Source organism: Strix aluco, chromosome 15, assembly GCF_031877795.1.
Source record: "Strix aluco isolate bStrAlu1 chromosome 15, bStrAlu1.hap1, whole genome shotgun sequence".
NCBI lineage: Eukaryota > Metazoa > Chordata > Aves > Strigiformes > Strigidae > Strix > Strix aluco.
The window spans coordinates 15,568,041-15,590,885 of NC_133945.1; the positions used below are offsets into that span (position 1 = coordinate 15,568,041).

The 22,845-nt window shown below is 35.9% G+C and overlaps 1 protein-coding gene across 2 annotated transcripts in view; it reads right to left on the bottom strand.

Moving 5' to 3' along the window:
* Window positions 1-18,906: 18,906 nt before the first annotated feature.
* Window positions 18,907-22,845, bottom strand: part of CPPED1 (calcineurin like phosphoesterase domain containing 1) — a 49,212-nt gene continuing 45,273 nt past the window's right edge. For both annotated transcript variants that reach the window (XM_074840876.1, XM_074840875.1), the window contains one exon: window positions 18,907-21,470. In XM_074840876.1, coding sequence (XP_074696977.1) covers window positions 21,238-21,470 — 233 coding nt within the window. In that variant the 3' untranslated portion in view covers window positions 18,907-21,237. The remainder of the gene's footprint in view (window positions 21,471-22,845) is intronic.

Consider the following 22,845-nt stretch of genomic DNA (forward strand, 5'->3'; position numbering starts at 1 on the left):
CAGTTCCTGTTCTCAGAACAGTGTAGGGTCAAGGAGACTCTTGATGTCTTCTTAACATTATTTCCATATTCTTTAAATGCTTTGCAAGTTTATACAAGTCTTACTTGGGTTTTCCTGGTTTTAAAAAAAGAATCTCATCCTCAAGAAACTTCACGTTCTCTTTCAAATTTCTTTTAAGATGAAGTAACAAAAATTAGGAGTCTCCCTCAAGGAATTTCCCTTTAGTTAAAAAAAATTCTTACAAGAATTATTTTTTGACAGGCTTTTTCCCCAGGGCTTGTTAGCTGTACAGAAATCTGAGTAGGTCTGGTTATCCTATGAGGGTTGTTTTTCGTGTCTTAGACTTTCCAAACTGCTTACTGCCTGTGATAGACCTTCTAGACTTTGCATCTTGTAACACTTTTGTGGTGAAGTTACTGGGAAAATACTCCTGCAAGATACATTTTTTTAATGCAACTTCAGTAAATGCTTACTGGTGAGTATGCTAATTTAATTTCGTTGTGTAGATCCACCACCTGGGGAATAATGAAACCCTGCAGTGCGGAAGAGAGACAATAACACTTTACTGTTCGTCATTTCTCTGTCCATTCCTTGGGAGTTCTGATGTTGATCATAACACCAATAACAGTAAAAATGCACAGGGGATCTTGTTGGGTGACTATGCAGTAGCAACCCTGTAGTCTTTGTTTTCCATTTGTGCCACTGAGATCTTGTTTCTCATGGCAGTTGTATTAGGAGTTGAATGGGAGAATCTTATGCTGCACTGCACTGTCCTTGTGTTTTTCTTAAGCATCTGAATGCAGTCCCCCTCTGCTACATGAATTCTTATGTAGAAAATAACTTCACTGTTCATTGAATCTATAACTGTTGCATTTTTCTGGAAAGCATCTTTGACATGTAGCGGGATATGCCTATAACAGCTAAGCGAGCTCTTCCTCAGTGTGAGGCTAGGGAGAGAACCATTCCATTCTGATCTTTGCATTACCTGCAGACTTCACATCGACATTTTTCTTCTTTGAGGTGGAAAGGGACCATCTGACTCTGTTAATTTGATGCTGCAGATGGGGTGAACAGGATTTGACCTAGGAGCATATGTGTGAAAGGTGATACAGTCTAGTGCCTATTCTTTGGGCAAACTGCTTTACCGTATGACGAACATTGAGCCAGTGACTCTTGGTAAGTGTTGCTGCAAGTGACCTAGAACTTTTTTTTTTGGTGTCTGTTCCTTTTATAATCAGGCAGGCAGAAACATTTGCTTTGATCAGTCATCTTTCTATTTTCTTCTTCCTTTACCCCCAGGTACCAGCTTTTATCATTTCCCACAGCTCTGTGCGTACAAACACTATAAACAAGTAGTAAAGTGTCTGAGTCATCAGATATAGTTCCTGGGGGAGTCCAGCAGAAGAGAAGTAGATCCTGATTTTTACTGCTGTTGCTGTGCTTATGTTAAGAATCCCATGACACTGATCTGGTACTCATTGATGAGAAACAAGTTCATAACCAGATGAAGAAGTTCAGGAAAATCAGAATATTTGTAATCTTCTGGTGGGTCTTATGTGCCTGCTAAACAACAGATACATATATAGCAGTAACTCTTTCCCATTGGGTTTTAAAGCAAAAGTGGGAAATAACTGCTGTCATTAACAACTACTAAATTTGCATATTTATTATATTATGCCAATGAAGAGCAGGACTGTGAATAAACTAATGTTATAACTAACAAGGGATGTTTTCTGGCTGCTGCCTTATGTCGAATCTTATTGCTGTGACAATTGCTGGTTTGATGCCTTCCCAAATGCTGCATTTTCAAATGGCTTCTTCCAGGGAAGCATCCTCAAAGAATGCCCTCCAGATTTGATAGTTCCTGCCTTGACACAAATTATGTTTTTTGCCTCCATTTCTACTCAAGTGTTCTTTGTATTAGAAAACAGTATCCAAAGTCATACATGGATGAAATACAGAAATATTCAACGAATGGTCCATAAAATGTGTATAGACTATCCTTCTTCCAATCTATTATTTGCTAAGATGACCTTGCAAACCTGTGAAGCATATGTATTCCAGCTGTTGTTAATTATTTCTGTTGTTGAAAGATAATTATCCAGGAGTGTAAAATAAAGTCAACATCAATTCGATATATTCTTTTAAAAAAGTACTTTCTATGTCCAGAAAGCATGATAATGCACACTGATAGCACACATGATTTACAGTACACCAGATTCTGATGACCATATGATACTGATATTAAATCGGATTTAATATCAACATCATATGGTCATCAGAATCTGGTGTACTGTAAATTAATAAACCTAATCCTGACAGTTGTCCCCTGCAGCTTGTCGTCTTAAGAAACTGATAAGAGAATTTAAACAAGCAGAAGTCCTTGGCTTGTAATAATTTTCTGATGACACTGGACTTCCATTGCCCATGGCAAGGGCATTGACTTAAAAAGAAATCTAGTGAAATCCAGAACAGAGAGAAGAGGAAAAAGTAATAAATATGTCATAACTGAGATTTTTTCAGATGTGAGTTGAAATTTACATGTGGCAAATGGAGTAAGAACTGCAATGATAGATTTGCTACAGATTTCAAGAACTCCCAGTATTGATATTTATGTTGCTGGGAGAGGCCTACCAAAGGACATGGATGCTTTGGTCACCCATTTGTAGTGAAGTAATTTTCAAAAGCCAGCACTAATATGACATCTCCCTGTCCGCACTGCTACACACCAGATTTTCTGTTACCCATGTGGTATGGAAAAAGTAAAGGCAACCCTTTTCAAGCCTCCTGTTTTGAGAGAAACACCACTGTATTATTATTATCGTAACATTCATATCACAGTCCAATAGACATCTTTTTTCAGAGCTTGCTTAACCACCATTGTCTTATAAGAATGGATCAGTTAAGTCATTGCCTAATGCTGTAGCTGATAGTTATTGGTATTTAGTAGCACTAGTAGCTCCAAAGCATACATACATACCTTATGTGATCTTCATATTCATCTTCAGGATCATCTTGTAGTCTGAAGCTCTTGAAAACAATGCCATTATTTACAAGAGCCTTCAAGTGTCTGTATGTGTGTGCACTCGCCACATAACTAAGTTGTTGGTTAGTACTGAATATCACTACCTAAATTCTCCAAAATAAGTTCTTACTTATAACTGGAAAAAAAAAACCCTAAAATGATGAAATTGTGAAATATGTGATGTTCTAATAAAATTCAGGACTTTTTCCTGTTGTTTACCAGAAATTTTTTAACTTGGAGTAAGGTATTTATTCTACCTTTTTTCATGTGAAATATGCAGCATTCACTATGACTAATAAAGTCAAGGACTAATAAGTCCTTTTATAACCTACATGTTGGTAATTTACCTGTGCTAACATTGTTTCATCTAGATTATAGTATTCAATAATTTTCCAGAAAATCTTGTTTGTTTTGTTTTGCACTTCCAGGAATGAAAATTACCTTGGGAAGAGTGTGTCAAGGAGTAAGGTCTTGGAATCTCAGCTGTAAATTTGGGTTGATATTAGAGAGTTTTAGTAGTACCCTACTTGTGGGCAGACACACTGTAGAATAATTCCATTTTTCTGTGGCTTACGTCTCGGTGACTTTGTATTTTATGTGAAACAAGCAAACAAATAAGAAAAAAACCCAGAGCTTTTAAATTTCTCTTTTTGCACATGTATGTTTTGTTTTTGACAAATTTATTAAAGAAAGCAAGTCAAAATTTCTTAAGGTTTGCTTAAGGTATACACTCAGTGGAATCTGGTTCTAGCTGTAGTGACTTAATAGATATAAATGGCTTTTTCAAAACACTTCATCTTGACAAAAAGGTTTGGCAGACAAAATATTGTATGTCTACAATATTAGGCTTCTAGGAGATGAAATACAAAAACACATCTCTTTTTTTAATGCATGGATTCATGCATTCTAAAAGTTGAAAAGCATGCATATACAAAAGCTATGATCGGTAGATCAGACTGACATTCTCTTTGAACAAATAAGAAAGACAGGTTTTAATGATATGAATAAAAATAACTTGCTTAACAAGTAGATTCTTACAAAATAACCTTGTCCCCATTTGTTACAAAGGCCTTAAAGCTCTGTTTTCAAGTGGAATGGAATTTTCAGAGTAAAATTTCAGGTTGTTGTAGATGTTGGGAATTCTGTTGTTTGTGTGACTTTTTGCTCCAGTTTGCCAACTTGAAGACCAATAAGCAAATGGCTGCAAAACAACATGGCTACCCAGAGTGGGAAACCAGTTCGGTGAGCCTTTTAATATCATTGTATTTTCTTTAATAAAAATGGAACAGTGGGTGGAACTGTGATCAGAGGGTGCCAAAATAAGATTTTATTTTTCATAAATATGCTAGGTGTCAAGGGAAGAAGAGGTTAAGTGCTTATTTCAGCTTAAGTACATGCTTTGAGCAGGGTTTGGACAGATGACCTCCAGAGGTCCTTTTCAAAAGAAATTTTTCTGTGTTTTGGTGCTTGATGTATCAACAAAGTATGTCTGCATGTATGAAACAAAATGAAATCATGTTTCTGATACCTTTGCAGACAACAATATGCACAAGTAGGAATATTGTAGGAAAATTAGGGAATGTTCTGTAGCCTCCAGAATACTTCTGTACTTGCACATTAATGTATCAGAACTCATTAACGTATCAGAACAGTTCATGGAGGTCCAAGGAGTACACACATAGGTCATGCTCCTTGATATAGTTCCCCATAATTGTCATAGGTTGTTCTGGCTTTCATTCCTTTGTTAATTTAGCCTTTTCAGGGTCTTCCCAGTCTAGTATCTGTTTAACAAAGCATATTATTGACATTCATCTGCTTCATTATCCCTTACTCCTAGAACATGGAAAGACACAATCCTGGACACTTCTGCTCAACCTGCTGATGGGCTTTGATAAAATTCCCTTGGTAGTTGATGTCCCTTACAACCCCTTGCTTACTGAAGGATTTGTCACAGAGTATGTGAGTCTGGAATCAAAGTTTTGTCATTGTTTATCTTGGACAGGAGTGTGCATCTTGGAGCCTGAAAGTCTTAGGATTTTTTTTGTTGTTTATTTTCAATGAAATTCAGAAAAATGACATGACTGGCAAACTCTTTACTTACTTGAGACTTGTATGCATATGAATGTTTTAATGAATAGCAATGTGAAGGACAGTATAACCATGTGACATAGTTCTCTAGTTGGTATATGAATATCAAATTATGTCAATGAGCTAAGGTTACTTGTTTTTCTCCAACATGTCAATAAATAGAAGTATTACGTGTGCTTAGAGCTCTAATGTAGTTATGTCTCTACAGGATACCAGGATTTAATGTGTTGCATAGAAAGTTTAACATATAGCATAATGCTCTTGCTTACTGTATTTGCAACCATTGTTGGTGTGAAAACTTGAGTTGACTCTAAAAATAACATGCATTTTGCTTCTATTTACAAAAGAAAAAAGTGTTCATTGATTGCCATGAAAGAGGTTTCACAGTCAGTGAGGAACATTGTAGAAACATAATTAGTTGGATGATGATCTAGCATATGCAGGTAGAATCTAACAAATTTAACAAATCTAACAAGTTAATTTGTCTGCCTTAATCTATGTTTCACATAATCATTATGACAAAGTAACCCAGTTTGATTTTATTGTCCAAGAAGCCAAGAGAAATTGTCATTATTTACAATTAAGAATAGTTCAAAACAGTGAGATAATATCAAAACAGGGCCTTGCAATATTATTCTAGCCTAATTTTTCCAGAATCCAAAGTTGTAAAAATTCCCAGGAATTTTGTAATTTAGTTGTCCTATTGCATCCCTTAGGCTTCTTCCTTTTTCCATATTCAGTTCTGATAGCACTATATCCTGACAGCTATTGTATATGCAAAGGAGAAAGCTATTTGGAGGGCAGTGATAAGGTTCATCCTAATGGATGGTTGCCAAAATTACTTTTTCCTGAGTTCTTGCCCTGTAATTCTCAGTGAACTCAGTGATACTGCAGGTCAGTCTCTGTTCAAATGAAAACCACAATGTTTGAAGATGGTCATCTGAAAGCAGAAATGTGTAAATATTTTTTAATCATTTAAGTCTCTATGCCAGCATGTGCTTTCAGAAGTGTCACCTTTCATACGCAGATCCATTTTCTTCTCTCTCCTTGCAATGTAAAAATAAACAATCTTAAAGAATTGTAGATACTATATTGTAGGACTGTAATCAGCAGAGAATATATCCTGCAGTTAATCACTTCGTTCCTGTTCCTTTGCTCCATAGCACAATGTGGTTATTGTAGTTATTGACCAGCTTAAAAGGCATTATTCTGACACTGTGCAGCAATCCTGGTATTTACAGTGGTGCACTGATCCTGCAGTAGCTTTTCAAGTGTGGCTGAGGCTGGCGGCTGTGTTAGGATATGTAGTTCAGTTTTTCATGTTGCATAAAATTGTCATTGTTTGCTGAGACTTTTTCCCAAAGAGTCCTGCTTTGACTGCAGCATTTAAATGCAATGGAATCACAGAAACTAGTAGGGATAGTTGGTGCTCAGCTGATTTTGAAAACCTGGTCAGTTATTTACTGGAACAGAATGAAAAAAATCATTTGCCATGGGAATTAAAAAAATTGTTGTAAAAATACTTGGCAAATTTCATTTTTCCTAAGATAGAAAACCATCTTATACCACTGGTCCTCCCAAAATCTTTCACTAGGTAACTGATGTAGAGGACTAAAAGTGAGGGTGTAATGTTTGTATGATAAATACTCCAACAGACACAGAACTTGAAAAGTTTTGTGCAAATGTTCTGGACCAGCCAAATTGTTCTGTTGTCCTTTCTGAAACCATATATACACACTATCCTCCAGAGATGTTGCCTTATTTTCTCTCTTCAGCCTTCAGCTGGATGGAATTGTGAGGAGCCTGGGAGTACGTTGGTTATTGGCAGAAAAATAAATGTGTCAGGGTACAAACTCTTACATCCACAATTGTGGTGAAAAATCGGATTTCTTATATAGGAACAAAGCTTGTACAATTCCTCTGTATGATTGGGATATACTCTGCAAGAGAGAAATGTTAATGTTTCCTGTTGCTTTTAAAATCTGTGCCTTTTGCTTAAAATCTGTGAGTTTCAGTCTTTTGAACAAATGCTTTTGTTCTGCAACTCACTCAATCATCCAGATTTCTTTAGTTGTATTATACCACCTGGAATGGAAAGAAAAGGAAATGTTTACGGAAAATTACTATCTGCTGGAGGTGAGTTATCAGATCTGCTTTTCTTGAGACAAATGTTGAAAAGAGCTTCATAAAGATTTTTTACAATTTGTAGCTCATTGACAGGTTTAATCAATACTACTGTGGAGGCTTTCAGCTGGGCCCTTCTGCAAAGATCTTTCTGGTGTATGTTGTGCGAGATGGCAATGTTGAAGAGGCTCTCTTTGTCTTAAAAGCAGGCACTGGTATGTTTAAAAAAATGCACGTGTTGAACATAAGTATGAAAGGGGCTTTTCCTCATGCTTTCTTCCTTCATGTGCATACATTTTCAAAAGAATGTATTTTCTTTTAAAATACATCTTGGGTATTTCAAAATACCTAAGGACAGAGGTGGTCTGTGGAGCACTTAGGACAGAGAGTTCTCTGTGTTGTGTGGCAGTGATAAAGAGGAACAGTGATCAGTCTCACACTTAACAATCCAACCAGATGATCAATGTGCTTTAGCAACCGACTTCAGCTGTGGAGCACTCTTGAAGGGTAGGGTCTTCTTCGTCTTTCAGAAGAAGGATTGTAAGCCTGTGAACCAAACTGATCATCTGGTCTATCTTAAGCAGAAGAAGGTATGGTGATCTGTAGTGTAGTTGGTATCTCGAAGCAGTATTTTTCTTTCTTGGTCTCAGTTTCCCTTAAACAGTATCAACCAGCAGAAAGTGGAAAACATGCTGTTGAGAGTGAAGTCCAAAGATTATGATGAGTGCAATTCTACAATCTGAAGCATACCTCACTGGGAGTTTCTCTTTGTTAACACACAGTGTAATTTATGTGTAAAGATGAGGGGGAGTTCCAATTATGCATTTACTGATATGACATGTTATAAGATCATTGACAGCTAATTAGAAACTTCAGAAATTGTTCAGCATTCAGAGACCTTTTGTAATCAAATATAAATTTCAAATATAGGCCTTTGTATCTAACCTTAAGAAGATTCTGTTTTCAGTGACCTTTAGCAAAAAACATACCAGAACTTTAGAGGATTCAAAATGTTGACTAGTTTCCTCATGCACTAATTCCTTTAGAGTAAGCACAAGAGCTTTTAGAAAAAGTTCAGCCATTCACTAACCAGAAATATATATATAAATATATAAAAAGGATATTGATATCCTTTATAAAGGATATATAGGAAGGATAGAAAGGATATATAGGAAAGGATATAAAAGCGTATGTGTATCTCCTTTATAAAGGATAAAGTTATCCTTTTATCACTGTTCTGTAGCTCACGTAAGATAGCCTTGCTGTCTTATTCTAGTTCTTGGTTTTGAGGTGGCCAGTCCTTATTTTTCCAACTATCACTAAATAGTACTGTAGGTGAAAACTTCAGAAGAAGTATACAAAGACTGAGGAACCAATTTCCCAGCCCTGGACAAACTACTTTCAGCTTAGAACTACAACATTTTTTCTGCTTGAATGGCTCCTGCTGTTAAGAAATGCAAGCACCTTAGCTGCTTGTCAGCCAAAGTATCTTGGAAAATTGTGGCTAAGAGTGATACCTAGTGACATAACTATGGGGTAAAGGAAGCAGTCATGGTTTTTGACCAATTCTAGGTGAAAATGCTTGAATGAATTAATTGACACTGCAAAATTCACAATATGATTATTTAAAGAATGTATTACCCTCATTCTGAAGTGAAGTAGTATTACTTTGTATGCAAGACACTGCAAATAACTTATTCAGCAATTTGTTCAAAGCATATTATGAAATGTATTCAATAAAATGTTCACACAGCATTTGATTTGCCTTAGTTCAGAGCAGTAATGTCCTAATTTACAAGTAGGGTAAGGAAATAAAATCACTTCCACATGTTTTGGTTGGTGCTAAATATTAGGTATTACATTTTCCCAGTACCTTTGCTACTTTTACACTGTGTTTAGTAAAATTTAATGTCCAGGAGCAGAGATGATGAGAGGCTGACATTTCTGAATACAACCCTTCCGAACAGTTTGATACCAGGTCAAGTAATCAAATTAGGATATTTCAGAGGATTACTAAAATTTTAATTTCCTCCTCCTTTGATGTCACTTAGAAAGTGGCTAACAATTCCAGCACATCAAAATGTTTCTGAATAATGTTTCTGAAGGCTTTTAGAGTCTTAATTTGAGTGAAAGTTGGTTCTACTTTGCAAAGGCTGTAAGACTTCACACTCATGAGGCTTTTTTACTAAAAAGCTTTCTTTGATAAATGGTTATTTTTGTCAAGACTTCTAAGTGCATTAAAATGCATTAGTCACATGTCGTCTTCAGTACTCATCACTGAAATATTAGCTACTCAGGGCTGAGGTGATAAAAAGGTGCAATGCACTTGAATACTCAGTATTACATTACTTGTTGTCACGGTACCAGTTTTCAGGGAGAGTTCAGTCAAGGGAAGTTCAGTCTGTGAAAAAAAAATTTACCAGTCTATCCTTGCTTCTTCTTTCCTCTTTATTAAGCTTCTGAACGTGGAGAGCTGGCTGGACAATTCCCCTGACTATTTCTGTTAATTTAAAATAATTTTATTCAATCTAAGCTGACACCATCAGTATCTGAATTCACGAGAACCTTCTGGAAATTCAGCTTATCCTGTTCCCCCTGTAATGCTTCAGCGTCTCATACTGTAAGAAATCCTACGCACTGTTGGAGGCCCTGTTAAGTTTCTGCAGTGAAAATGCTGGACATAATTTAGTTTTCTGGTAGCATTGAAGTAATGAGTCAACGATGAGCATAAACGTTGAAGAAAAGCTTGCCTGAGTTTCCCAGCTGAGAAATAAAAGGGACTGATGGATGCGCTCTGTATTTATTGTGTTAAAGAATGCAGATTTCAAATGTTATTTTTTTTCTTTTAGCTTGACTGTTCTTGCTAACTGAGAGACTTCACAATGAAGCCTTTTTTCCTCCTCACCTGGCAAACACTGATGTGCATTTTTTTTAAGAAAATGAGTGGTTATGATTTGTTTAGGTGAACTCTTTCCTATGGCCTTGTAATGTATCAGGCTACCCCAGTATTTTCCTACAGAGAAGACAGCACATGTTTAAAGCCACAGATGAGCTGACTGGTCAGTCCAGAACAATAAACATATAATTGGCATTCATTCATGCAGTCAAAATAATAATTAAAAAAAAGCCTCAAGTTTTGGATTTTTTTTTTTTTTGTTAATAACATTTAGAAATATTTTGCTTAAATGTTTAGAGTAATTTCTGCAAATACATTCCTTGTACTAATGTAGAAACTTGCAGTGGAATATTTCTGCAGCTTGCCATTAGCATTGATATAAAGAGGAAAAAGAGACAAACATCTGAGAAGAAAGCTATAAAACAATGTATTGTGACACCCCAGACACAGGTACATGAGATCAAAGTAAATTGCAGCAATTCATCTTCTGCTTGTTAAATGTATATAAAGAACTTTAAAAGAAAATTACAAACTTTTCTCTCAGCCCATAAGGCTGTAATTTCAGAAGGTAAGAAATAAACCTTATCATTAATTAAGTATTAATTATGAAGGGTTTATGTACTCAGTGACACTTCTAGAACTGTGTTTTTCCTCAGCACGATATTCTCCTAGATATCTTCTCTAGGTTTCAGGGTAAGAAGAGATTTATTTCTCTTAAAATACAATAAATCAAAAATGGATCATATTTGCCAAATCATTCCCCTTAAATATGTTTATTATTTTCTAATAAGCAGTAATATTCACTAGTTAGTCTGCAGTGTGTTAGAAGTACATCATAAATATGTACTAACACTACTACTGCTAGTGAACTATGACATGTCATTTTTAATATTATGCTGAAAAATTTTGAGTTCTGCCATCAAGCATCATTTTGATCTCTGTCTCATTAACAGACTTTACTTAAGATGTCATTCATTCAGAGTTAATGGGAGGAATAATTAAATATCCTTTGTGTAGTAGTAGTTGAAATGGTAAGAAGCCACCAGTGAGCTGTGTGGGAAGATCAGTTAGAATTTACACTGTACCTGGTAGATGAAGGTTTGCACTGAATGTGTGCTTGAAACTCTATTTTTGTTAATCTTTGAGGCAGAAAGTGAAGAGAGCCAGTGGAGAATGAAAAAAGTCATCAGTAGTAATGGAAAGGATTATCTCCCCAGGAGAAATGGGGATCTTTCCATTGTAAATAGACAATTTTATAGCAAAGAAATACTTGGATTGAACAATCAATTGCTCCAGCTAAAGGAGCCAACTGATTCTAATATTGGCTAGTAACTTTACTTAAAAAAATGAGGTCAACCTCTGTCCACCACACTGCAGCCGTGGTTAACTCAGATTTGGTTGTAGAGCTGGAGTCTGAACCTCTGTCAGATCTCTGAGTCTGTCCTGACTATGTTGTCTGGTTTACAGCCAACCACAGTTTTTCTGCTAAGGCTCTGTCAGGCTACGTCCTAGTTTCAGAACAATATCTTCACTATGTTTCAGTCCCCAAGGGCAGTATCTACACCAGATTTAATTAAAACTGGGAATGCTAATCAGCGTGTCTTCCTGTAACCATGAGATTTCTAAGACCTTGACTGCAGTCACCGTCCCAAAGTTAAGTGGCTTTTGCCTTCTAACATTGTGGGAAAAATTGAAATAATGCTCCTGGATTACAGATCCTGGAGTCTGCAGTGGCAATGTTCCTTACAGCTGAAACTTCTGAATAGCGGGAAGTTCATTTGGGGATACTATGTCTTCGAATATCTCAGTAGAAGGGTTACATAATTGTGTTCTATAACAAATACCCTTCCTACATTTGCAAAACATAAAATAACAGCAAGACTTTTTACTGATGAATATGTGTAAGAAAGATAAAAATGACCTTGAATAATTTAATGCCCTTTTTTGCAATGAATTAGATCACATCTATGGTATGATACCTGTTTCAAGGTCCTGAGACCTTGATTAGGCAGATTGCCCTAACCAGGGCATCTCTGTTGCCCTTATGGCCTGTGCAACTGGATTTTCTTCCCAGAGAGTATTGTATTGTAGGAGGACAGAGGGAAGTAGAAGCATGCTCAAAAGCTAGGAAGTAGGTAAATGTCCTGAAGTGTAGCAGTTGCAACTAATAGTTGAAGTCAACAAGGGGAAGAATTATTTACTTTGCTGCTTTAAAGAAAGAGGAGAGGAGTGAGGAAGAGGGAATCGAGTGGAAATAATAGGCAATAAATGTAAATGCTTACATTTGCATTGCTATAATGTTGTCTAAGAGTACGGAAATTTCATGGGTTATATTTTACTTCCACAGGAAGTTTTGTGTTTATATTTAATTTCTAGGAACCCAAGGGCAAAGCAAAGCAATTAAAATGTTGAAGACTTAAAAATAAAGTTCAGAAGCTTCAAGCAAAATACCTTTAGCTGATTAGTGGTATAATACATCTTTAATGAGACAGAAATTAGGATTGCATTATTTCTTAGGAGGATAAGTAGAGGCATTAGATACCTGCATTGATAACAGAAGGCTTAGAAATAATCTAACACTATGAGCTGCTTTTCTAGACAAAATTAGGAAACTTCAATATGGCCTAATGCACAGATAAGAAAAGCAGTGAAACAAATAAATTTGTAAAAGTCCTTTCACTAAAAAAAGTTATTGTGAGGTGAATTTTAACATAGTCCCATCACTCTCTTGATCTGTTTAGACTCATCCCTTTGATATGTATACACATTTCCCTGTTTTTATCAAATCATTAGTTGGTCTTGAAGTCTGATTTTAATGCAAACTAATTTATATAAAAAGTGCAGGCTGTAAAATTTAGAAATAATTTTGAATGACCCACATATAAAACACTACCTGCTGTATTCACCCATAGCAGACAAAATTCGTTTAAAAACAGGGCTCAGAAATATACTTTACAAAATATTTTTTCTCAGTTATCCTGTTGTGGCAGTGTACCAAATGAAGGGAATAAGAAAAGTCCTTTGATTGGGAAGACTGGCAGCATTTACGTTTTAAATCAATTGAATTTTAGATATGCATTTAAAACGGTTACACAGGGTTAAACGGCTACACAGTGAAAAGGAATGCTGTTCTCTAAACAATAATTGGTCTATTTCAGATCTCAAATTGGGTCACAGTAACAGCGTTCTCTGTTCTTTCTCTCTCTTTTTTCTCATTTTCTTGAAAAAGTGATTGAAACTCTACTCATTTCTGTGTTGAGGCCGTGTACTCATAAAAATAATATTTTTCATGAAGGATAGATCCTCTCCCTTACAAATGTGTGCAAACGCGAGAGTGTGCACTACTCCTATTGCACACTTCTTGCAAATAGAGCTGTTGCTGCAAATTCTCTACACAGCTGATGATCTGGGAAAAGGCACATTTGTGTATGGGAGGGAGGAAGTGCTTTCATCCCAAAGACATCCCAAATGAAGTAGAAGTGCTGACATTGTTTAGACTCCAAAGATATAAAAGATACCAGGCTCAATAGTAAGTGTCTGAATGCTTATTAGATTATCATCTTGTGTAGAACCAGATCTGTGACTGCTTTTCAGCTTTAATTGTCCTTTTCTGTCATTACAGTGCAGCACTGAATGGCTTTGTGTTGCTATATAGGTTTTGTTTCAAAATGAGAAATGAAAATATTAAACATGAAAAAATATGGGTCAGAATGTTAACCAATATTTTTAAAGTAAAAGACATATCTGAGCTTGTTTTTTATTAGGCAACTTCTGAGGTGAATGTCTGTAAACAGTAGAAGGTCTGCTTCCAAAGGACACTTCAGCCTCTTTGGCATGAGCATAGCTGATCTAGCAGCTCAAGTTTGGAGCATTCTTTTGCCTTTGATAGATGCAGGATAGCCCAGGGATGTTGGATGCAAACACACATGACCCTTACTTTGAACAGTTTAAGATTCCCATAATTTTTTTTTTTCCTACCACAAATCATCTAAACAACTTGAACAGCCACAGTGTTTAGAAAAAGATCATAACTTGTAGTAGGCCTAAGTTTTGTCTTATTTTTGTTTATTTTACTTTTTCTGGTATATTGATTCTTCTTTTAGGATGAGCTTATTTTGTTGCCTTAGCAGAAGTAGGTGTTTCCTGAAGAGTGGCAGGTCCTGGGAATGCTAATACAAGCTATGGTTAGTATTGGGAGCAATGATCAGAGGAAGATGTTAATGTTAGAGTCACATAAAATGTCTAAGGTTGAACTCAAGTAGAAGTTTATAGTTACATAAGTATGAATTACAGATACAAAAAAACCTGTCCCACAAACCTTCACAAATCATAAGCAGCTGTAACATAGGCATGCAACTGTTTTGTTTTCTTTATTAAATGGTTGTCCTGGACACCCAGAGCATGGATAGTCCCTATATTCATATTAGGTAGCCTTGCAAAAAAAAAAAGATTTTGGTGATTCAGAAAAGTCAGGTACGAGCTCTTCCAATGCCCAGTGGTTTGAGGCCACACCTTGGCGTTCCACCTTTGCAGAGCAGGAGCTAGGTATGGATGGAGGTAGACATTGCCTCCTCCAGGGTTAGCCTAACCTTAAGTAAACGTTAGGAATCTTGTCTAAGTGAATCACCTAGATTATCACAGTAGTCAGTAGAGGCATCTTCAGGGGCAATTCAGTCCACCTAGCTTATGCATCATTTGCGGGATAGGATGACTTACCTGCTGGAGTTACATATCTCCATACATAGCAAGGACTCTAGCTGACCAGACTGGAACATCAGCTTGTACACAGTTGAAGCAAAGTGAGGTGACTCCATCTCCTCCTCATTGGTTATGACAGCCCAAGACTTGGAATTAATAGAAGGGTAAGACTAAGTTCAGCTCAGGCTTTGTAAAAAAAAGACAGAAGATTCATTGTCTTTGCACTCTGTGCCCCATTAGCACCCTCCTGGCTTCAGTGCTTGTGGCGTGCTGGAAGAACCATATTCTTCTGTGGCAATATTATTGTTGTCTCACATGTATCCAAATACAAGTTGTTGATTTCCTAGCTGTTGTGCTGTTGACACATTACTTGGAAAATTTCCAGACAGGCAGGTTGCCATATGTAGGACTGCTGAGCCCAGTTCATTAGAGCAGTATGAGATACCTCCCTGTATTTCTGTGCCTTTTTTACATGGAAATGGGTGAGAAAAATTTGATTATGCATCGATAATGCCATTACCAATGCATTTAAAAGGCCACCTTGTGTTTTTTTAACAGTATACCTTTCTAAACAATGTTCAAGAAAGATAGGGATATATTTAGAAGATGGATGTTTCAATTGCTGGCTACCCAAAAGTGACATAACAGCACTATAATTTTAAATAGGATGAGGCTTTAATGGGTCTCTTAGAGGAAAAAAAAAAAAAAGCTGTTTATTAGTAGAAATGTACTAAACTACTTGCATTTGACAAAGTGCTAATGGAGAAAATTACTTCTAGAGACACAAATGAAAATGTCAATTAAAAAAAAGTAATGGCTCTCTGAGTTGTGGGTTGTTATTTTGTTTGTTTTCTTCTTAAGAGAAGTGCTGGGTATGTTTGTCATATTGCTTGAAAAGCTTTTGGTTTGTCTCTGTTGCCTTAGTTCTGTGTTTTGGGATTTTTTTTTCCCCCTTCTGTATCTGCTGCATCAGAGCTGGATTTCATTTAGGCTGGAGGCTAATTTAATATTCTGGTCTAATGCTTTTTCTCTATTGTACGTTTTATTTTTCCAATTTTTTACAGAGCATCTTCCAATGAAAATGTGTCCAAGAGCACAGTGCCTGCATTTATCAGCTTTGAATTGCTAATCTTCAGATGACTGTGTAACAAGCAATTAATAAAACCCCTTTCTGTTGGGGAGAATGGGATTAGAATGGGTGCAAACTACTCATGAGCCCTTGCTCCGTAATAAAAGGAAATATTTTTGATTGCTAAAACAGATAATCTAAGAAACTTTTCTAAAAAAGCCCTACAAATCTTTCATTGTTTAAGACCTCCTTTTTGTAATCTGCTGTCAGTTGTGTGGTGCTGACAGCATCCATTGTCCTTTCAAGCTGCCATTGAAATACACTTAAATGTGGTGGATGTGGAAGCCACCACATGGCTGCTTGCCTTCCAGGTGAAAGGAGCTGTAGCAACAGATTCGCATCTTGGGCCTTATATGCCTGGCCATTAAAAAGGTTTCTTGTATTAGCTCTCTTTTTAGTATGTCTCATATTTGCCTGAACCTGAGAAATTTGCCCTTCTGCTGGATGTTATTTTCATAGTGGTTCATGGCAACTGAGACTGACATGCTGGCAGCATAAACCACCTGGCTTTGCATTTCCATACCTGCCAGTGACGTGACATTTCATATGTCAGCGCAGAGTCAAAAGACAAAGAAGATCCTAGCAGCTGTAGAATATTAGTGAAGCAGAAATTCCCTCTTTAGAATTTTCTAATGCAAACTGGCATTTCTACATGGTGACTGTTTATCACGAAGTAATAGGCAATGTTAGGGTTTGCTTGGCAGGCAAGCTGATAACTAATGTATGCGTAAATGTTTCCCTTGCTTTAAAGTGTATTGCTGTGTTCAAATAGTAGTTGCAAAGAAGGCTTAATGGGAGCATTAAGAAAAGCAGCTTATTCACAGCATTAACATTAGCTGAGACAATGACGTGTTAGCCTGGAATGGCTTGTACAATGACATACACAGGGAGAAGAACTGTGCGCTTTAAGCAGTGAAATGTTTAGTTTTTAATGCTTTGTATATTTGCTTATGTTAGATGTGTCTCTAATTATTTAGCTACTTGAGGATAATGTGTGGAAAAACCAGACACTAGAAAACAAGTTGCTGCACTGAGGTAAGAAAGCATCATTGAAGCAGAGTGAACACAGGCCGTCTGGTCTGCAAATAAGGGTGGTGGAAGAGACTTTACTTCTGCCACTGCCCATTCCCAATATAAAATGTGATTAAGTTTTAACAAACTATCAAGTGTTCATTTTCTGTCTGTAATCTCCAGAGGTTGAATACTGTAGTCCCATCAAAATATTGCCTCTATTAAGACTTTAAAGATTAGATGCTGGACCCAAATGAACTAAAGGCAAGCGGTACATGGAGTGCATTCAAGGCTTAATGACCTTTTTTGTAAAGATTTGGAAGAAGTGTGTTCTTAAATTTGTTGCTTGGACTGAAACTGGTGAACTAAGACTGAGCTCAAAGACATTTTTTTCAGTAATTTGCCTCCTGCTCATAGGTCTCCACCTCAGTTTACACTTAATTATGTAGTATTTGGTTACTTTCACAGGTTGCTCTGGTGTTCTAATATGAATTTTCCACATTTAATAACAGTCATCAGGGATTATCTCGGCCTTTTAGCTGCCCACAGGAAACCAAAATGAATTGTGGTCACTTCATTTTTTTTTTTTTTTTTCCTCTCTGCCCAACCCCTTGAGTCCACAGAAATGCATGAGGGCTCACTTGCTCTCTATTTAATCAGCAGTTTGAACTTTTAGTGACATCTTGCTTTAAAGTCAGTCATATGCTGACAGGGAGTTACAATTAGCCCTGCTTGGAGATACAAAAATAACATCCTCAACATGAAAAGATGTTTTTTTGCATAATAATTAGTGTATCCATAGGTGGATTGTTTCATTATTTAAGATAATATGAATTATTTTTCTTTACATAAACAAGATGAGGACCACAAGGACCTCTGTCATTTCAAATTAGTTAAGGCATCAGTATTAATTCTAAATTAGCTAATTATGCTAAGAAAAGTGATCAACTGAAATTTCTCATTTATGCTGGTAAAAAAGCACATTCCTATTTTGTTTTTTAACTCTTTGCTTCATACAGTAATGTCCAGCAACACACTATGGTTAAAAATCCTTCCCATGATTGTATTATATAAATGACGACGTGTTTTCATCTGAGTTACACATGACTGCATCCACTTCATATGAATGAGAAATTGGGTGGAAGCTTTAAGTTGTCAGTCAAAATAAGAAATGTTTTGAAACAATGTAGATTGCAAGGGAAATAGATTTTATTTATTTTCCCACTATCTTAGATTTTAGGATGCCAAAAAGTTTGTGCGCTAAGTTAGACTATGCTTGTCAAACTAAGGCAGTGGCAAAATGAACAAGTAATGAAATGCTGGATACCCCTTCCTCTTTCAGGCTAGTGCAGGGAATTCTTAATTCACTGAATTAAGGCATGGGCTCAAAAAGGTCAAAGTACTACAGCGGCCATTTGCTCATTTCAGCCAATGTCATGTTCATCAGAATGTCATCCAGGCTACAAAGTAATAGCTATGCATGCAACTTGCTCAGCTTTGACATTTTAATTTTCTTCCTTTTGAAAACTTGCAAGGTGAGAACCAAACCAAATGTTTTCCATGTTTCAAATATAAAAGAGAATATTTTTCTTCATCCTGTGAAGTTAATCACATTTGTCATCAAGTCTTTAAGAATATATCTGGGTTTTTCTACTTTACCATCTAGTTTAGTAGACAATAATCGTAAGTACACACTTAGTGATTACCTGTCCTCAGAACAGGTGGGATGGAAATACAGGCAAAAGCCTACATAACATGTAGCTACACAAGGCCATTGTTAGCTCCCAAAATTGTATACGGACAAGAAGGCATTTAATAAAAATCTGCAGCCCAACTTTACTACCTTATAAAACTCCAAACTGAAGACAAATCTGGTAACATTTTTACACATGAACATAACAAGATATTCTTAGAAATCAGTAAATAAAGGAATAATTTGGGATATAAAGAAACATTTATTTTTTTAATTGAACTTCAGCTTTGTACATAAGTGATATTTTCATGACAAAATGCCATAGAATTTCTTACAGTGAAATGACACTTTAAAAAAGTGCATTTAAAAATAAGAATTAACATTATGCTTATATAAACATTTATTTTGCATATTAGTACACTGTAACTCTGAAAATAAAATTTTAGAACACTATATACCACTACTATTAGCATTTTCATATTTGTGGAAAGACTTTCTTCTGAAGTTATGCTTTGATCTCCCAAGCTTCATATATTTAGTTAAAATTATATCCTTTAATAAACAGGCATATTAAAAAACTGTTTAAACTTTTCCTCCATTCAGCTTTACAATACTGCACTGGAGCAGAGAGACTATTCCATGCTCAGATTATTTCAGGTCCCTCCACTAAACTTCTTCAGCCTTATGATTTAAGGCTGATTTAAGATTTAAGTCATAGAGAGACTATTCTTCCCTCTGCAAAACAAATAGCATCTCATTCTTGAAATTGTTAATTAGCTGTGATTACTAAATAGCTCCCAGCTATGTAAGAACAAATTTTAAAAGCAGTCAGTGGCTTAAAAGATATCTAAGTACACAGATTTTTAAAACCAGTGTCTGAACAAATGAGTGTTTAACTTCCAATGAAACTACCATTTGGGTATTTAGGTACCTACCTATTTTGAAGTAATCTAGCCTTAGATTTTAGTTCTCATTTCCCAGATGAAAATGAGACTGTGAAAACTTTCAACTAAGCGAAACCAGGCAGGGAATAAAGGCAAAATAATTTTCTTCCCTCCTTAATCAAACATTATCTATGCTTAGGTTATTGTCATGGGACAGTAGTCCAAATTTTGTCTTGTCCATCTGCAGGTACGGCTGTTTCTCTGGTGCAAGGAAATGCTACAGAGGTAATTTTAGAATCTCACAAGTCTCACAAATCAAGCTTGAAGGAGCCTCCTAGATAAACTGTTGTGACTAAAATGTAATGAAACTGACGCTTCAGCACAGCATCATTTCATCTCTCTCACCATATTTAAATATCTGTAATATCCTCTAGGGAACAATGTTCTATGTGAGTATACATAAAAACTGATAGAATGAATTACTTTTTCAGCCAGTATTGTGTTCTTCCCTCTTCAGGTGCTAAAGCTGCGCTATCTCTATTTCTAGATAACCTGTGGCATGGATTATAATGTGTTCAACAAAGTACTTAAAAAATAAAAACAGGTACATGTTAAGTACATGAAGACTTTTCTTCTATTTAACAGTAAACAAATCAGATATACTCGCTAAAAAAAGAGATGGATTTTAGCACAAGCTTCTTTTTATATTATTTAATTTTAAAGACTTATTGCAGTGAAGAAAATACACTTTTTAGTGTTTTCAACATTCAATATTGTGTAATATTACAGTAAGGCACTCTTAAATTGCATTTGGAAATCAAAGCTCTCCCCTTGTCTAGGAATCAACGAACTGACTTCTTCTAACAGTATTCTGTACAGAATATTTGCCCCATGCAATTATTCCAACTTCTGAAGCTATAGAAAGAATATATGCTAATTGAATGGTAGTTAACTTTCAAAAGGAAAATAGTTGTTCCATGCCTAGTTTCTGTCACTGGCATTTATACTAGCTTCATTTATAGACTTTTCATTAAATAGAACTAGAATAGAACAGAAACTCGAGCTGTGACTGCAAAAAAGAATGTGTTTTCTCTCCCATTGCTGCTGGCTCAGAAGAGCTAAGAAAATAAAGTATAGGAAATGGGTGAAAACATGACCTCTAGGTAGCAAGATCTGATCCAAAGGTTGCTAAAAGTCAGTGGGAGTCTGTTGACTTCAGAGTTTTTGAGATTTGTTTTTATAGAGTAAAAAATTGTCTTCTGTATTTATATTGTCTGGAGTGTAACAGAAATGACTAAATTTATTGATTTCAAAATACCCTCTCAAATATAAAACTAAAATAGACTTAAGTTAAAGGGTTATCTAGAAGCTACAACTCTCACTCTTTGGTACGCCTTCTCTCTAATAAGAAAGTCTTATCTAGGAGTAAAGTAAAAATTGTCAGAACAGTTCTTTTCAATGATACGTTATCATATTGGTTCTGCTATTCTTCCATATTCCTCACAGGTCTCATTTTCAAAAGGAGAAACACGTCAACAGCTTTCCTGTTATTTAGGATGGTAACAAATTGAGAGATGTTCTGGGGCATGGTACACAATCAGAAATCTCTTATCTTCAGCTTGGGGAAACTTTCTGAAACTCCTTCTATTTGTCTAACATGGAAAAAAAAATTACATAATTTGACATAGCCTAATTTTGCTTAGCAAGCATATCTAGCAGCTCTTTCTCTATGCCTTGGCTGCTCAGTTCATTTAAACTGTAGTATCTATGAACAATCTTTTCATCTGTGACTACAACCACTCGAAGCCCATGTGTATCTTCTCCCAGCTGACATCCTATTGCTGATGAAACCACCATTTCCAGTCCTCTGTAGGATCCCCCAGCATTCCTATGGTAATGTCCAGAAAATACAGCTTTAATACCTGTTAAAAAAAAAAAGAAAAAAGAGAGTATGTATTTAGTTAGCAGGTGCCGTTTATGTATAAAATGTATTTACAATAGAAGATACTGCTGAGGTTGTATGCTGAGGCTTACACAGCTGCTGGGGTTGTAGAGAAAGTTCTATAGCAAGTACTGCTACAGGTGTCGTGTTTACCTTCATTCTTTAGTGGTTCATAAAGCATAAAATTAAAAGGAAACCATTTACCTGAACTTGCATTTTAAACAAATAAATAGTAAACAGCAATAAATAATTCTAATAGTAATAAATAATTAGTAAAAACTTTATTCTGCCTCACCAGCTCTGCTTCGGGTTACTGGACTCTGACACCTTTATGGTCACTGCAAGCTGTGCTTGTCATCTTGCTACTCCTTTGGCTATAAAGAAGGAATGCTCTGGAGGAAGCATTTCTACAGGAAATTAGAAAAAATTCTCAGGCACAGATAACTGCCTAAAGAATGACACTACTGAAACATGAGTTGAAAGCCAAGGACTGTGGAGCTGTATTTGTCAATTAACATGCAGAAAATTCACTAAGGAGAGCTTAAACCTGTTTACCCAAGGCCAGTGACCTTAAAAGAAAAAAAGGCAATAAAAAACATAAATGAGAAGATAATTTGTAATCTCTTCTCAAAGACATCGGAGGGTTATCACAGATAGAATAGAGCCAGGTACACCAAAGAAACCTAATACGCAGAAGAGGTTGTGAGTTGTAATAAGAGGGGACAAAAGACGAGAGCAGCAATAAAAGGAAAGGTTGACAACCTGCAAGAGGAGTCAGGCTTGGTAATGACATGAACTAACATTTACCTAGTATGGAGTACAAACAAGGCAGGTTTATTGTGATTTCCTCTGTAGTTTTAATAACTTAAGGCTCTTCTGTTTATTTTTTTAAATAGACTATTTATATTTTGGACTGTATTGGGGTAAAAAAAATCACTTCATTATAAACTGGAAAAGAAAGAAATACATTTGATCTGTTGCAGGAGACAACAATCTGCTATATTGAAAATTCCTGTGTAGGTCGCATGCAAGTATCATCCAAGCTTGGTTAGAAGAAAAGCTAAATGACAAGCAGCAACAGGTAAAGAGGACAACCATACTTCATGTTTAAGGCTTTATAATGTACTTTGGAATCCCTGGCTGAGTCATTGTCTAACTGATTAGCCGAATGAATGTTTAAAGAAGTCCAACCATTCTTGTCCTTCTCTAAGAATACAATAATTTAAAAAAAAAAAAAAATTAAGTTGCAAATGCTCTCTGACTTTGACCAACTTCTAAAGATGACCTATATGCCAGGTCTACTTTCCTGCTATGCTCCTCAGTACCTATGGGATTTTTGCAGAAATTTTGAAACA